The following is a 16,475-nucleotide window of genomic DNA, read 5'->3' as shown; positions in this document are numbered from 1 at the left end:
ATCGCCACAACAATTATCAACAAACTGGCACCACATAACCTCAATGCATCATAGAAATGATGATGTGAATGTCATTTGGAGAGAGAAAATCCAGTTGTAATGTACCAGTAATGGGTGGGAAGAAGGCCAAGGAAGCTGGACAGAATTAGGAGAACAAAGTAACAAGGGAGAGGTAATACTCGTTCGGATCACAGCTGGAACAGACTGTATAGTGGGAATCTAAAATGTGGCAAATAGCAAAGTGGCACGATCCTGATTTTTCCTTCAATTACTCTCTCCTCCCTTTTCAAAACGCCATGTCAAACTGACAATACATTAACATGATAAAATCTATATTAACCCGTTTCCAAACTGGAAATTGCATCAGTAATAAACTAAATAAAAATATTAATAAACAGTCTATAATACACTTTGGATGTTACGAAAACAGAATATACATCAGGGATTTATAGATTTAGGCCTAGAAATTGGGTATAGCCCCGCTTGAGGCGTTAGAACTGGCGCTGCGCAAAGTTTATAGCCAGACGAAACTTATCGCCGCCTGGCGCGATATTGGGTCGCATCGCCCCCAAAGGGGATTGAGGCACGAATTCAGACATTGCACGGGCCTCCTAAGGCGCAAAACTTCCGGCGCTACCCAATATCGGCACGGACAGGCGCAGCGCAGGTGATCTCAATTACCGATAACCACGAGACTTCCAGGCGCTGGCCGGCTCTTAAAGGGGTGGGTCAGTCAGCCTCAGCTTCCACACTCAACGCCCTGTAGGCCTCAGAATCGGTGCTCTTCCTTCTCTGGCGCAAAAAACTTGGTCAGGATGGAGAAGGTGAGACAGAGAGCAGAGCGCTTCAGCACTGAGGCTCTGGAGGAGTTGGTGTCCGCAGTGGAGCGCCGTCGAGATGTTCTGTATCCTGACAATGGCAGGAGGCCGAATCAAAAGGATTACCGCCGAGTTTGGAGGGATGTTTGTCAGAGGGTCAACTCCAGCAGCATGGCAACCAGGAGCCCTGTTCAGTGCAGGAAGAAATTCAACGACCTCACTCGGGTCGTTAGGGTGAGTGTTGTTTATGCAAACTTCTGATTCCCTCCATCTGCACCTCACTTCGCGCACCCTCTTGCCATGATGCCCCAATGGCCATCTGTCAGCAAGCACCCATTGCCCTTTCTGGGCACCCACATGCACATTTGACTCAAGGCATCATGTAAGGGCTCTTGCACCATGGGGGGCATGAGATGCTCTCTCAAGGCATCATGTAAGGGCTCTTGCACCATGGGGGGCATGAGATGATCTCTCAAGGCATCATGTAACAGAGCTTCCCCTTCTTTCCCCTGCAGTCCAAGCTGGCGACGATCCGAAAGGACCAGCGTCGAACCTCCACAAGTGGTCACTCTCACGGATCTCGAGGAGAGAGTGCACCAGATTCTTGGAGGACGTCTGAGTGGTCCTGTTACCACTGCAGCTGCCGACCCCCTTCTCGACCACGAGGGTAAGGCTCTCACCTTTTTCAGCTGTCTCCTTCCACTTGGTCCCCCCGCCAGCATGCTCTCTCAGTGTGCAGCCATGTCAGAGCCTTGCCACAATCTGGCATGCCTTGCCGCCAACCTGACCTTTTGCTAAAGCCACTCTTCCACCTCCCTGCTTTCAGATGCTGCATCACCAACTCGGGATCTGCGCCCTGAAGCTGCCAGTGCCAGTGCCTCCAGAGGCGAGGATCAGGAGGAAGCCGGAGCATCCGTTCCAACTTCAGGGGAGCGTACACATCTGCAGACTGGGGATAATAGTTCCCTGGAGGGGAGGGGGGAGGCTCTGCTGATGAGCCAGTTGCCGGAACAAGCGGCATGCAGCAGCGGGGGGGGGGGGGGTGGGTAGGCAAGTTCGGCCACCGGCTCCCCGGAGGGCAAGGCACAGAGTGCAGAGGAGGTGTGTAGCCTTGCTGAAATGAGCACCCAGGCCCGGCTCAGGCACACTGAGCTGATGGCTGCAGTGGGGAGGATGCCTCAGTCAATAGAAACACTGGCAAAGAGTGTGTTGGACTTTGGAGCAGCAATGGAGAGGACTGTCCAGGGCTTCGAGGCTGCTATGGAGAGGACTGTTCAGAGCCTCGGACAATTCCTGGAAAGGTCTGTCCAGGGCTTGTCCGAGGCAGTGGAACGGACTGCTCCGGCCTTGTCCGAAGCAATGGAAAGAACTGTCCAGGGCTTCTCCGAAGCACTGGCACCTGCCACACAGGTCCTCACTGCTGCCACGCAGTCACTTGCTGGCCTCGTCCACACCCAGATTGAGGCAACGCGAACTCTCACTGCAGCCACCCTATCTGCATCAGCTAGGATCACCCCGGGCCCTTCCAGGACCATACAAGGCCAGGAATCAGCAGAGCAGGCGATTGTGGTGGTTGAGCCGAACCGGTCCCCTCAGAGAGCCAGTGTGTCGTCCGACCATGGTGCAGGTGTCCTCTCTCGGCAGGTGACCATTGCTCATACCACCGCTGGTACGTCTGCAGTGCAGCTGCCACCACCTGCAGGGCACACTGCTTCCAGCCATGCTCAGATCAAGCAGCCTGCGTCCGCACCCTCCAAGACCAGAGGTCGGCCAGGCCGTCACTCAGGGGCTTCTGCGCTTCCACACAGTCAGCAGGCTTCCCACAGCCTTGACCCCACCACTGGGGTTCAATTACGTAGGAGCAGCAGGGAGGGAAGGGGCCGACCGCGAAAGAGAAGTCGTTCTCCATCAAGGGGCCAGCAGTAGAGGGAGGTGCAGAGACGTTTCTTTGGCCAAATTGAAGGACTCCCTCACCTGTTGTGATAGTTGGAAATGGTTTGTTTAGTTTTGCGGCTTTGCCGAAGAGTTAACTGTTATTTTGTTAGTTATGGTTTCTGTTGACATGACGTTGTTATGCTGGAAGGAAGGACTTTTGTGACAATAAAGAAAAGTTTTCATTTGCAATGGTACACGTAACTATTTACAGTCATGCTGGCCTTCAGAGCCTTTCAAAGATCCGCAGTGCGCAGGACGAATGACACCCATCATTCCGCCAGAGGGGCCTGGAACCGAGTCCTGATGAGCCTCTGACGGATGGCCCTTCCACTTGCAGGAGCCCTCCCATCTTCCTCCTCCTCCGCATGCTCCTCCTCCTCCTCGTCCACCTGCTCGTCCTCCTCCTCCTCCTCCTCGTCCGCCTGCTCTGCTGGACCTTGAGGGACAGCTGGCATTGGCTGGGTGCGTCGAATCGCCAAGTTGTGGAGCATGCAGCAGATGACGACGATGTGACCCACTTGCTCCAGCGAGTACTGCAGGGCTCCCCCCGAATGGTCCAGACAGCGGAAACGCTGTTTGAGCACACCAATAGTGTGCTCTACAATGTTCCTGGTCGCCTGATGGCTGCTGTTGTACAGCTGTTCTGCTGGGGTGGCGGCCAAATGGAGTGGTGTCATGAGCCATGGGCAGAGAGGATAGCCCTTGTCCCCAAGAAGCCAGCCTCGTGGGCAAGCCGGCCCCTCAAAAAGGTCACAAACTGAGGTCTGCCGCAGGATGACGGCATCGTGGCTGCTCCCTGGGAATTGGGCGTTGACTGCCATGATCATTTGGCGATGGTCACAGACCAGCTGCACATTGAGGGAGTGGAACACCTTGCGGTTGCGGAAGTCCTCAGGATTGAGCAATGGCGCCCGCAAAGCCACGTGTGTGCAATCAATCGCCCCCTGCACCATGGGGAAGTCCGCAATAGCAGCGAAGCCCTGCGCGCGTTCCGCCTGCTTCTCCAGGCTCAGAGGGAAGGTGATGAATTGACGCCTTCGTCTATAAAGGGCAGCTGTAACTTGCCGGATGCAACAATGGACTGCAAACTGAGAGATATTCGCAATGTCCCCAGTGGCTGCCTGAAAGGATCCGGTGGCATAGAAATTGAGGGCAACAGTCACTTTAACGGACACCGACAGAGAGGTCCTGCACCGTAGACGCGGCTGCAGATCCTGAGCAAGCAGGTGGCACAGCTCAGTTACAACCTCCTTCCCGAATTGGAGCCTTCGCACACACTGCTCCTCTGACATTGCAAGGTATGAGACCTGCTGCCTGAATACCCTCGCAGCGTACCCTCGGATTGGCCGACCTCCATTGTCCCTCCTCCTTCTGGCCAATCCCGGCCCTCTCTCCCGCCGTCTCTCTGCCCCTTCACAGTGTCCGGCCATGAGGACGTTGCCATCCAAAGCAGCTCCCATACCGATGCCAGTCGGTCCAAACGCTGTTAGGTGTAGCGCTCCAGCTGCTCCGGACAGGTTTGAAGGTCCCAAGTATTCTAAGACTACATTCCAAAAAATCTGCTCCACAGTAGCTAAACAACTCTCTCCAGCAACGATCACAATGAACAGGCCAAGTGGCTGCAGCTTTTATACTAGAGCTGTCCCCTTTAAATAGCGCCCCCCGACTACGAGAAGGGCCTGGTAGCGTTCCATTGAACTGTCACTAACAGCGCTAGGCGCAAAGGTTCCGGGCGCCACCCAATATCCGGTCCGGGGCGCCAAAAAGGCATTGCACATTGAAATAACGTCATGATCTGCCTGCGCCCGCGGGCGCGCGCAAAGAGTTAGCGCCGGCGCTAAAACAATACTCAATATGGGAGGTGGCGCAATATTCACTGCGCCCGCCCGAACATTGGGTAACGCCCCAATTCTCGGGCTCTTTAGGCGCTAATCGCTGGCGCTACCAACCGAATTTCTAGGCCTTATAGTCTTGTAGCTGATGAAAATCATGAAAGCTGTTCATGAGTAATTTAACCATCCTCTCCTAGTGGTTTTTAAAACAGATTTTTTTTTGTTGCAAAATGCCATTTATTCTGAAGTTTCTGTATACCTGAACTGAAGTAATTCACAAATATTGCAGTAATGTATTACCTCGTTCTATTTTCTTGTCCATTGTAATCTGCTTCTTTGACCAAGTAATTGAAAGTTCCTTCCACTATTTCATCAGTGGTCTGGTTATAAAGACACAATTTGGTTCATTATATGGTTTAACAATAATTTCACTTACACCTGATTCCAACTACCATAACATATGCCTCTACTATTTTATAATGGAATAGATCTAAACTTTTGTATTTAGCACAATATTTTTCAAATTGTTACCCCACTTTCTCTGGCCTGCCATGGATTCTTCATGAATGTTGGCCCTGGCCTAAATCAGGGATGCACATGCGGAGCATTGGAACACTTTTTCCTTTTTTAGTGCCAGCATCAGCACTCCATAGTCCAAAGAAGAGTAAATCTCTCCCCACTCTACCCCAGCAATGTGTCTTAACCCTAACCTTAATAAAACATTGGTTATTGAACCAGTGGAACACTTCCATTTTCCATACAAATAAGACTGACAATTTAGTAATGATACCTTACAAAACTCAGGCAAGCTGACTTGACAACTTAAACAACTTACAACTGAAAAACAGCAATAAATAAAGGCCTATGACCAAGGCCATTGCTTGAAGGTAACTGAAATAGTTATATTTCTTTTTAGTACATAGGATTTCAGGGTGGGTTTTTTTTTTTTATATATATATATATATATATATATATATATATATATAAATAAAAGAGTTTTGGGATAACATTTAAAATTCAATTTATTTTTTCTGTGAAAACTGAAACTTATTCATAGAACTTAATTCACTAACTGGAGCTTTGAAGCTCCTAAGAAAACAAAAAGCCTTTGACGTGGATGGATCTTCCATCAGCAGAAGAATTACTCACAACAGGCTACTTTCATGGTCATTTAGCAGCAGCAAAAGAAATGTGTCACAAAAATGCACTGACCATACTGCATCCGCAGTGCTTAATGTGCTACTTATGCCAATGTAAAACCATTACTTCAAGTAAGCAAACTTTGGGAAGTCTCACCATGAAGTTAATAAGGGGCATTTACAGGTACATTAAAATGCTACACACTTAAAAGCTTCTACAAAGTTCCTCTTCGCTAAAAGTTAGAAGATTCTTAAAACTCTGCTTTTCAGTCATTTTCCCTGACATGTGGGAATATGAGAAGTGCAGGCTGTCCATAAAGGGTCATATTCCTAAAATGGGGTCTGACTGCTGAGCTTTTACTGGATGCTGATATCAAGTATTTTAAAAAGCTGTCCATTAGAGATAAGTACCTATGAAATAATCAGTAAACTTTTCTGATCTTTAAAGTGTCACTTTGAGAATACATGCATGGCTATTAGTTTCAATTTTAATAGCATGACTTTTCTTTTTATAAAATGCTCACTTGATAGTACGGTGTAGGATACTATCCATCCCACCTCTCAATCCCTGCGCAATTGGAAGGGGTTTCCTTCCAGAATAACTCACAAGTACCATGTCATTAAGAGTTGGGTGTGTGCTGCAAGGGAGAGAGAGGCCCATGCACAAGCTGACTGCTGCCCATATGTGGGAAGAGGAATCTATAGACAGGGTGCAAAGAGCCAGGACTGGCTGGATTTGGGATGTGGTAGAAGCAACTGTATTATCTTTAAAAGTTAAATAAGTTAAAAGTTAAAAATGTTAAACAACAACCACTGGTAAGAGTAAACTCTCATAATTTGACATCTCCTTCCCAGTCAAACAGCATTTCCGTGCCACAATAACTACAGCCAGGCTGCCCCTAACCCCTTTGCACAAGAACCTCTACAGTCTCACGCTTTTGGATGGCTGCCTTAAGCAATTGTGTAATGTTCTTTAACGGCAACACTAACAAAAAAATCAAAATGGTATACTAGTTATTTAAAATCTTTATTTTTAAAGAAAACTATTCAGTATGCATTAGTATATATAAAAATACCAATATTTAAAGATTAGTATACTCGTATCACTTTGTAACTTGACAGAACTTGAATGAATTGGTCTGACCACTGAAATTCACAGTTGCTATACAATAATAGAGCTCAGATTTTTTAATTAGGAGTTGTAGATTGTAATGCTCTTCCAATATGGCAACCAAGCACCTTGTAATGTCTGTAATGTTTTTGCTGTGGTATGAAAGATTTAATTTGATGTTAGAGTTTCACTTTTACAATCTTTGCTGCACAGCTATGACTGGACTCCCAAAGCCATTGTATAAGTTCAACGAGATCTCTGACAGCTTAGAAATACAAATCTGGCCTTCACTTGGAGGTCTTGCAGTGGAAAATTACTAATTTATTTGCTTCTGTCCTTGCAACCCCAGGCATTTAATTTACTTGGTATAAACATAACTTACCTCTTCTAATTCTATAATTCTCAAAACTGGCTGCACTTTCTCTGCATCTTTAGAGGATTCATCTACTTTAAAAAGAGCAACACAGTTTTCATGTTCCTCAATCTCTTCAGCTGCCAAAAAGAAAAGAAAACAGGTGATGGTGTCAGTGTAGGTTTCACAAAAATTGCTTTAAAACTTTAAAGGCCTAGAAATTGGGTATAGCCCCGCTTAAGGCGTTAGAACTGGCGCTGCGCAAAGTTTATAGCCAGACGAAACTTATCGCCGCCTGGCGCGATATTGGGTTGCATCACCCCTAAAGGGGATTGAGGCGCGAATTCAGGCGTTACACGGGACTCCTAAGGCGCTAATCTTCCGGCGCAACCCAATATCGGAGCGGACGGGCGCAGCGCAGGTGCTCTCTATTACTGATGACCACGAGACTTCCAGGTGCCGGCCAGCTCTTAAAGGGGTGGGTCAGTCAGCTTCAGCATCCACACTCTTCGCCTTGCAGGCCTCAGAATCGGCGTAGGCCCTTCTCTGGCGCTAAAAACTTGGACCAGATGGAGAAGGTGAGACAGAGAGCAGAGCGCTTCATCAATGAGGCTCTGGAGCAATTGGTGGCCGCAGTGGAGCGCCGGCGAGATGTTCTCTACCCAGACAATGGCACGAGGCCGAATCATAAGGACTACCGACGAGCTTGGAGGGATGTATGCCAGAGGGTCAACTCCAGCAGCATGGTGACCAGGAGCCCTGTCCAATGCAGAAAGAAATTCAACGACCTCACTCGGGTCGTGAGGGTGAGTGTTGTTTCTGCAAACTTCTGCATCCCTTCATTTGCACCTGACTTTATGGCTACAGGGTGGGCTGTGCCCCATTGGCCATCTGCCAGCAAGCACCCATGGCCCTTTCTGGGCACACACATGCACATTTGACTCAAGGCGTCATGTAAGGGCTCTTGCACCATGGGGGGCGTGAGATGATCACTCAGGGCATCTTGTAACATAACTTCCCCTCCTTTCCCCTGCAGTCCAAGCTGGCGAGGATTGGCAAAGACCAGCTTCGCACCGGTGGAGGACCTCCACAAGTGGTCACTCTCACGGATCTCGAGGAGAGAGTCCACCAGATTCTTGGAGGACGTCTGAGTGGTCCTGTGACCACTGCAGCTGACGACCCCATTGTCGACAGCGATGGTAAGGTTCTCACCTATTACAACCGTCGCCTTCCACTTGTTCCCCCCGCCAGCATGCTTTCTCACTGTGGACCCATGTCATAGCCTTGCCGCAATCTGGCATCCCTTGCTGCCAAGCTGTCCTTTTGCTAAAGCCACTCTTCCACCTCCCTGCTTTCAGATGCTGCATCACCAGCTCGGGAGCCGGGCCCTCAAGCTGCCAGTGCCAGTGCCTCTGAAGGCTCTGAGAAAATTACTGTCCAACAGAAGGTCAGCAACTCTCTCCAGCAACGATCAGAATGGCCAGGCCAAATGGCTGCAGCTTTTATACTAGTGCTGTCCCCTTTAAATAGCGCCCGCCGAGTCCGAGAAGGGCCTGGGAACGCTCCATCCAACTGTCACTAATAGCGCCAGACGAAAAGGTTGCGGGCGCCACCGAATATCCGGTCCGGGGCGCCAAAAAGGCGTTGCACACTGAAATGACGTCATGATCTGCCTGCGCCTGCGGGCGAGCGAAGAGTTAGCGCCGGCGCTAAAAGGATACTCAATATGGGAGGTGGCGCTATATTCACTGCGCCCGCCCGAAAATTGGGTAACGCCCCAATTCTCGGGCTCTTTAGGCGCTAATCGCTGGCGCTACCAACCGAATTTCTAGGCCTAAGTGTTTTTAAATTTCCCCAAGTTGCCACTGTTAATGCTAGGACAGACAGATCAGTGCCCATACAGGAAGCCTGCGATAAACATCAGGCACGCAATCACTACTACAATAGCAAAATGCTGCAGATGCTGGAAATCTGAAACAACAGAAAATGCTGGAAACACTCAGCAGGTCAGGCAGCATCATGGAGAGAGAAACAGAGTCAATGTTTCAGGTTGATGACCCTTCGGCAGAACTGGAAAAGGTTGGAGAAGTAACAGATATTTAAGTAAGTGTGGGGCAGGGAAAGAGGGAGGGGAGGAAAGAACAAAGGAAAGGTCTGTGATAAGATGGAAGGTAGGAGAGATTGAAAGACAAAAGGGATGATGGTGCAAGGCAAAAGGAGATGGTAATGGGACAAGTTAAAAAATAAAAGACGACTCTAGATGAGTTGCAAATGACAATGGCAGAATCATCATCAGCTGCCATTTGAGAGAGAAAAGAAAACATGGGGGCCGAAGTTATTGAACTCAGTGTTGAGTCCAGAAGGCTGTAAAGTACCTAATGGAAAGATGAGGTGCTGTTCCTCGAACTTACATCGAGCTTCATTGGAACAGTGCAAGAGGTTGAGGATGGAGAGGTCAGAGTGGGAGTGGAGCGGAGAATTAAAGTGACAGGCAACCAGAAGCTCGGGGTCATGCGAACAGACTGAATGGAGGTGTTCTTCAAAGTGGTCACCCAATCTGCGTTTGGTCTCCCCAATATAGAGGAGACCGCATCGTGAGCAGCGAATACAGTATACTAAATTGTAAGCAGTACAAGTGAATCGTTGTTTCAACTGGAAGGAGTGTTTGGGGCCCTGGACAGTGGAAAGGGAGGTGGTGAAAGGGCAGATGTTGCATCTCCTGCGCTTTCACGGGAAGGTGCCATGGGAAGGAGTGTTGGGGGTGATAGAGGAGTGGACCAGGGTGTCGCAGAGGGAGCGGTCCCTTTGGAATGCTGAAAGGGGAGAGGAGGGGAAGATGTGTTTGGAGGTGGAGGAAATGGTGGAGGATGATCCGTTGAATGTAGAGGTTGGTAGGGTGAAAGGCGAGGACAAGGGGAACCCTATCGTGGTTCTGGGAGGGAGGGGAAGGAGTGAGAGCAGAAGTGCGGGAAATAGAACGGACACGGTTGAGGGCCGTGTCAACCACGGTAGAGGGGAATCCTAGGTTGAGGAAAAAAGGAAGACATATTGGCGGCACTAGTATGGAAGGTGGCATCGTCAGAACAGATGCGATGGAGAAACTGGGAGAATGGAATAGAGTCCTTACAGGAAGCGGGGTGGGAAGAAGTGTAGTCCAGGTAGCTGTGGGAGTCAGTGGGCTTATAGTGGATGTCTGTCGATAGTGGATAAGCCCACTCCCTCCCAGAACCACGATAGGGTTCCCCTTATCCTCACCTTTCACCTCACCAGCCTCCACATTCAACCGATCATCCTCCGCCATTTCCACCACCTCCAGTGTGATCCCACCACCTATCCCTCCCCTTTCAGCATTCCGAAGGGACCGCTCCCTCTGCGACACCCTGGTCCACTCCTTTATCACCACCAACACTCCTTCCCACGGCACCTTCCTGTGCAAGCGCAGGAGATGCAACACCTGCCCCTTCACCTCCTCCCTTCCCACTGTCAAGGGCCCCAATCACTCCTTCCAGGTGAAACAGCGATTTAGTTGTACTTCTTACAATTTAGTATACTGTATTCGCTGCTCACAATGTGGTCTCCTCTACATTGAGAAGACCAAACGCAGATTGGGTGACCACTTTGAGTAACACCTCCATTCAGTCCGTTAGCATGACCCCGAGCTTCCGGTTGCCTGTCACTTTAATTCTCCGCTCCACTCCCACTCTGACTTCTCCGTCCTCAGCCTCTTGCACTGTTCCAACGAAGCTCAACGTAAGCTCGAGAAACAGCACCTCATCTTTCCATTAGGTACTTTACAGCCTTCTGGACTCAACATTGAGTTCAACAACTTCAGACTATAACTTCGGCCCCCATGTTTTCTTTTCTCTCTCAAATGGCAGCTGATGATGATTCTGCCATTGTCATTTACAACTCATCTTCAGTCATCTTTTATTTTTCCAACTTGTCCCATTACCATCTGCTTTTGCTTTGCGCCATCATCCCTTTTGTCTTTCAATCTCTCCTACCTTCCATCCTATCAGAGACTTTTCCTTTGTTCTTCCCCCCCCCCTCTTTCCCTGCTCCTCTTTCCCTGCCCCACACTTACTTAAATATCTGTTACTTCTCCAACTTTTTCCAGTTCTGACGAAGGGTCATCAACCTGAAACGTTAACTCGGTTTCTCTCTCCATGATGCTGAGTGTTTCCAGCATTTTCTGTTGTTGTACGCAATCGCTACTATTGCCCACTTTCTACCCATCAAAACGTTGTGCTAATTGGACAAGGAAAGTGGTTTGGGACTTGAATATAGCTCAAGTCCATAAGGAAACAGTAAAGAGAATACAAAAATGGTGATCACATCAAATTAAATACTGACGGAGGAACCATAAGCATTTATCATCAAGTTCAGCAGACAAGGGAAAGGTACAAGAGTCCCCTAATGATGAGCTTTCTTTTGATATAACACATGTGTAGGTACGCTCTATAACTTTTGATTGTATAGCCGGACAGACAGAGAGACATACTGTTTTATATATATATATTCAATAAATTTGTTAATTTGTTTGGTAGTTAAAACCCAAACCACGATTTAGTGTTGCATCATTCTACCACTTCTTGAAGACACGAGTAGGATCCTATGGAGGATTGGGGTAGAATCAGGACCTAAAGCAGCCTTAAAAAAAAGGTTGATCAAGTTTGGCAATTGTCCACTCAAGCCAATAAAGTATTTTATGACTTCTTTTTGATGCAGACCATCATTTACTGCATTCAAATTTCATTTTTGACACTTGTTTGAGCTCATGGATACTGCAATCCTGTGTAAAACTCTGGTGACTTTGTGCTTGCATGTTTCATGCCTTCATAGTCAGCCTTGGCTCTGCAGTAACACACTTGTCTCAGAATCAGCAGATTGTGGGTTCAAGCCTCATTCCAGAGACTTGAGTGCATACTTCAGTGCAGTGCTGTTGGAGGTGCCATTTATTGGATGAGGTGTTAAACCTAAAAGGGCCGATGGGGCTTCGGTTTATGTAAAAATTCCCAAGGCGAGGAGAGCCGGGTGTCTCCTGGTGTCCTGGCCAATATTTATCCCGAAACCAGCATCACTAAAACAGATTGTCTGGTCATGCATCTCATTGCTGTCTGTGGGACTTTGTTGTATGCACGTTGGCTACTGCATTTCCTTACATTACAAGAGTGACCACACTTCAAAAAGTACTTCATTCACTAGAAAGCACTTTGGGATGTCCTTCGATCGTGAAAGGTGTTATATAAATGCAAGTCTTTTCCATTCCTGTGTCCTGTAGTTGGTAGAGCATATTTTGTGCAAAACAATACATCTTTACATCTAGTGGTTTGACAAGAATAAACAGTTTAGCTTTGATCACCATTTTCCACCCTTTACCATTACCAGCATGTTATGTCCCATTTATTAGTATTAGACAGATACTTTATTCCAGTATATTGAGAGCTAAATATGAGCAAATCCAGTTGATGTGCCACTAGAATCTCAACTTACTACTGGCAATAAGAATTATTCACAGCCAAAAGTCCAAAATTGCCCTTCCCCCACATTTCATAGTAAATGGGAGGTGTACAATGCTGAAAATATTTACACCAGAGGTTGCAAGTCCAGATAATGCCATATACAAGGTTACCCTCAAGATAAGGCAAGAGTCAGTGTATTTACATTCTTTGGAAACCAGTGATGGTGAACACCAACCATCATCAAAACTAAACAAAAAATGCTACAACGACAACAACAACAACTTGTATTTATATAGTGCCCTGAGCGTTGTGAAGTGCCTTGGGATGTTTTACAGGAACGTTATCAAACAAAATTTGACATTGAGGCGCAGACAAAATTACTAGTCTAGAAACATGATGTTGTTATTACCTTGGCCAGAAGTATATTAAGACTGTACAAACCCTAAAAATGTTGAGCAAAGTACTATAGTCTCCATATTGCACAAGGAATTAGAGGACAATTATTGGTAAACACAATTTAAAACAAACAGTCAGGTTTGGTACAAATTGTATAACATCTGAAGAGTTAGAGTATCTTCATTGTGAAGCATATTGACAAAACTAACCTGTTAGAAAGAGCTCTTCATCTTTTTGCTCATCCTCTTCTTCACAAGATGAAGGGGTAAAGGACCTTAGATCATCTGTACATGAAACTAGAAAAGATTCAACTGGAGTTCTAAAAGACCAAAAAATTGTATTGATTTAAATTAAATAAAAAATGTAAAAAACACGACTACACAAATAGAGAGCTCGGATTGAAATTCAGGGTGCAAATCAGGTGGGCAGGTTGAGCGGGAAGATGCCATGATGTCAAGAGCACGAGGCCCTCTGTTCAATATGCCTACCCGATCGGTCAGGAATCGAGCAGCCCACCCACATGATGTGCACAATTTCAGGTGAACCTCCCGAGCCTATTTAAATCGGGAAGGTACCACTTAAAGCTAGGTTGCATTCCCTGCATGAATTTAAAATACTTTTCAGTCCCAGATGTCTACTTAAATTTTGTTGATAAATGTGTTCACACAATATTCTAATTATCATTTTGACCTGAACATTATCTGTTTTAATTATAAGATGTGAACGCAATTTGTCTTTCTGCTCAATAAACAATTCTAGCTCTAATCTACTGGAAGCAGACTAGAGCAGAGGAAAATATGTCTGTTATTTTGAAGCTACTCTGGATTTGTGTTAAAAGCAGATAATTCTATGCAAGAACAAAAATATGTTTAAAATTAACTTCAAAAATTGTTACTATTTTGTTACAGTTCCAACTTCCAATATTCACTGAGTAAAATCACTTATGAAATATTTGTCAAATGATTTCGGTTCGGTTTAAAGGTTTCATTTTCATTTAGAGGCAACACACTATTGCAGTCTTCCATGAGGAATGAGAGCTGCTCTGGATCACTCGATCTCAAAATACCATACTATTGGCTGGGATATCCATATCCTTTCTACTTTATGTAATAGTTATACCTGATAAATTTGCTAATTAGGTATCTACCCTTCTCCCTAAAGTTGTTTCCAATGATAGTGAAAACAAACATCTGGAAAATCAGGATGAACAAACTGGAGATACCTTCTGTGCTTCTTGAGCAGCAGCTTCTCCAAGTAGCTTATGTTGTGTTCTTTAAACTGAATTTCAATTGGTGCTTTTGAACTTTGCAGGTTGTCTTGAACTTGTGATGTCCCTGTGGAAACTGACCAGGATTATGCATAAAGTAGTCATTAGTTTTATGGAAAAGTTTACTTCTAAAATACAATGCCAGTTGCCCCAATGGCTCACAGTTTGTGCAGCAAGTAACTGAGCCATACAGACCGTGAAGGTTTCAGCTTTGAGCTCCTGTTTGTGGAGTGTGACATGATTGCAGCTAATGTGGTAGAGGCACCAGAAGAGGCCTCAGAATTAAGAAAGAGCTAAAATCAACTAGGATTCCCACTGCTGATTGCTATTGAGCAATAGTGGGCGAGAACAAGATGAAGGTCAGTTGCAAATTCCTCTGCGATCATTTAGCCTGCTGACACTCACCATCACGATTCACACATGAATAAAGGCCACTTGGGTGAGATAAGGGGCCGGGATGAGCAAGAGTCATACCCCTACAAGCGAGCTGCCTGGCGACACTCAATTGTCATCTGCAGTGCTGGTTCAATGCAAATGAAGCCTGAGGCCCAATTTCACTCGGGCCTCAGTTCACAACACTGGAGTTTCAACAATTTATCAACATCGCCTAAACCCAGGTGTGGTGTGTTTTTTTTTATTTTTTTTAAGTACATTCCAGTGAACTATCCATCATAACAGGTCGAGTTTATAATGATGACTTTATTTTGATTTTGGTATGGGTTTTTTTTAAGCAGGTGATGAGGGTTAAATGACTGAATGAAACAATTTAATCCGAAGTGGTACTGAATTCCATTGAATTTGAAGAAAGAGGTCCCCAGTGAATTGTGAATCAGTACAAATTGCTGGCTGATTCGCGCTGCTCCACCATTAGCTTCACAAAACCAGCATCTCATCCTTAACCTCTCCGTGGTTTTCATGAAGTCCCTGCATTTGCACGTTAATTGCCCATTAAGCTCGCCACAGAAAGTTAAGTCTAGTAATTAATAGCGCAAGTAAGTGCCCTAATAACGACGTGATAATTGTTAATGACTGAAAATCAATTGTTGTTGGTGATTTTACAAATGTCAAATTTTACATTTAAAAATTTTATTTCTTACTTTTCCTGTATTTTTTTTTGTCTCTCTTAATCCAATCTTTCTTTCCCTCTCTTTTATTTCTTCTTGTACCCGATTTGAATCTAATTCATCCTCCTTCTCAGTTCTTCCTCTGTTTCTTTCTCAATCCTGAAATCTCATTAAGGAAATACCCTGTTGGTCCTGTCATTCACCAAGGTCCCAGATGCCCCGTTGTGCCGTTATCAGCTTGCACTTCCAGCAACTTACAGGGCAAAACATTTTTGAGCTGAAGGGTGCAGGAAAAGGTCTAACTAAACAGTGTACGCCGTGAGATGCCCTGCTCCAGCAAATTCTCAGCCATTATATTTGTTCTTTGGAGCTCTTAAAATTTGCAGACAACGATACACATCTCAAACTCTTGTGATTTTCATCACAATTATTGGGGAGTGGGATTAATTGAATAGCTCTGTCAAAGAGCTGGCACAGGTATAATGGGCTGAATGGCCTCCTTCTATGATTCTATGAAGTTCAAAGTCGACTCTTAGCTTAAATTATTAAAAAGGTCAGACAAGTTTACACCATTTTAATTTCTAGTACTGAATGCTGCCAAATCTAATTAACGGGCAAGAAACACAAAATTTTTCCTACTTTTATATAGCTCAGACAACTGCATCAATGTATGACAACTGACAGCTTCCAAATACCACCTGCAGCTCAGAGAACTACTGTGCAGCTTTAATCATGTAACATTTCCATAATCCCTGCTCCTGGGCATTTCACGATAACATCTGTCACTTCAAGGACGAAAGCATGCTTCTGTGATATGGATTATTTCAAATTATTGGTCTTTTACAGAGAATGATTAATGCTAGCTTCTGTATAGGGCATTCTAAAATATCAACAAACTACTGACAGATATATCACTGTAAAAGAAGAGAGGCTTCCATCTTGCTACAATTTCTGTTGTCATTGTATTGACACCTATAAGCCAATACCTAAAAATCTTCCTTTATGTATCACTGACTCAATAATTTACAAGAAGCTCTATGGCTTAGCTTTGTTTTTCAAATCTGGCTCTCACAATTTTAAATGTAGAAATTATATGGTC

General features: G+C 45.8%; 1 protein-coding gene across 5 annotated transcripts in view; it reads right to left on the bottom strand.

The window, feature by feature from the left end:
* The window catches only part of zbbx (zinc finger, B-box domain containing), a 198,242-nt gene that overhangs the window by 117,114 nt on the left and 64,653 nt on the right, over positions 1-16,475 (bottom strand). For all 5 annotated transcript variants that reach the window (XM_085990387.1, XM_085990384.1, XM_085990383.1 and 2 more), the window contains 4 exons: positions 14,268-14,388; positions 13,255-13,364; positions 7,218-7,327; positions 4,886-4,965 (listed from right to left, as the gene is read on the bottom strand). In XM_085990387.1, coding sequence (XP_085846513.1) covers positions 4,886-4,965; positions 7,218-7,327; positions 13,255-13,364; positions 14,268-14,388 — 421 coding nt within the window. The remainder of the gene's footprint in view (positions 1-4,885; positions 4,966-7,217; positions 7,328-13,254; positions 13,365-14,267; positions 14,389-16,475) is intronic.

The sequence above is a fragment of the Somniosus microcephalus genome, chromosome 6 (assembly GCF_052327205.1).
Source record: "Somniosus microcephalus isolate GS21.2 chromosome 6, FLI_Smic_1.0, whole genome shotgun sequence".
In the NCBI taxonomy this organism is placed as follows: domain Eukaryota; kingdom Metazoa; phylum Chordata; class Chondrichthyes; order Squaliformes; family Somniosidae; genus Somniosus; species Somniosus microcephalus.
The sequence above is the reverse complement of the archived record's forward strand: the minus strand, read 5'-3'. Positions and strand labels throughout refer to the sequence as shown.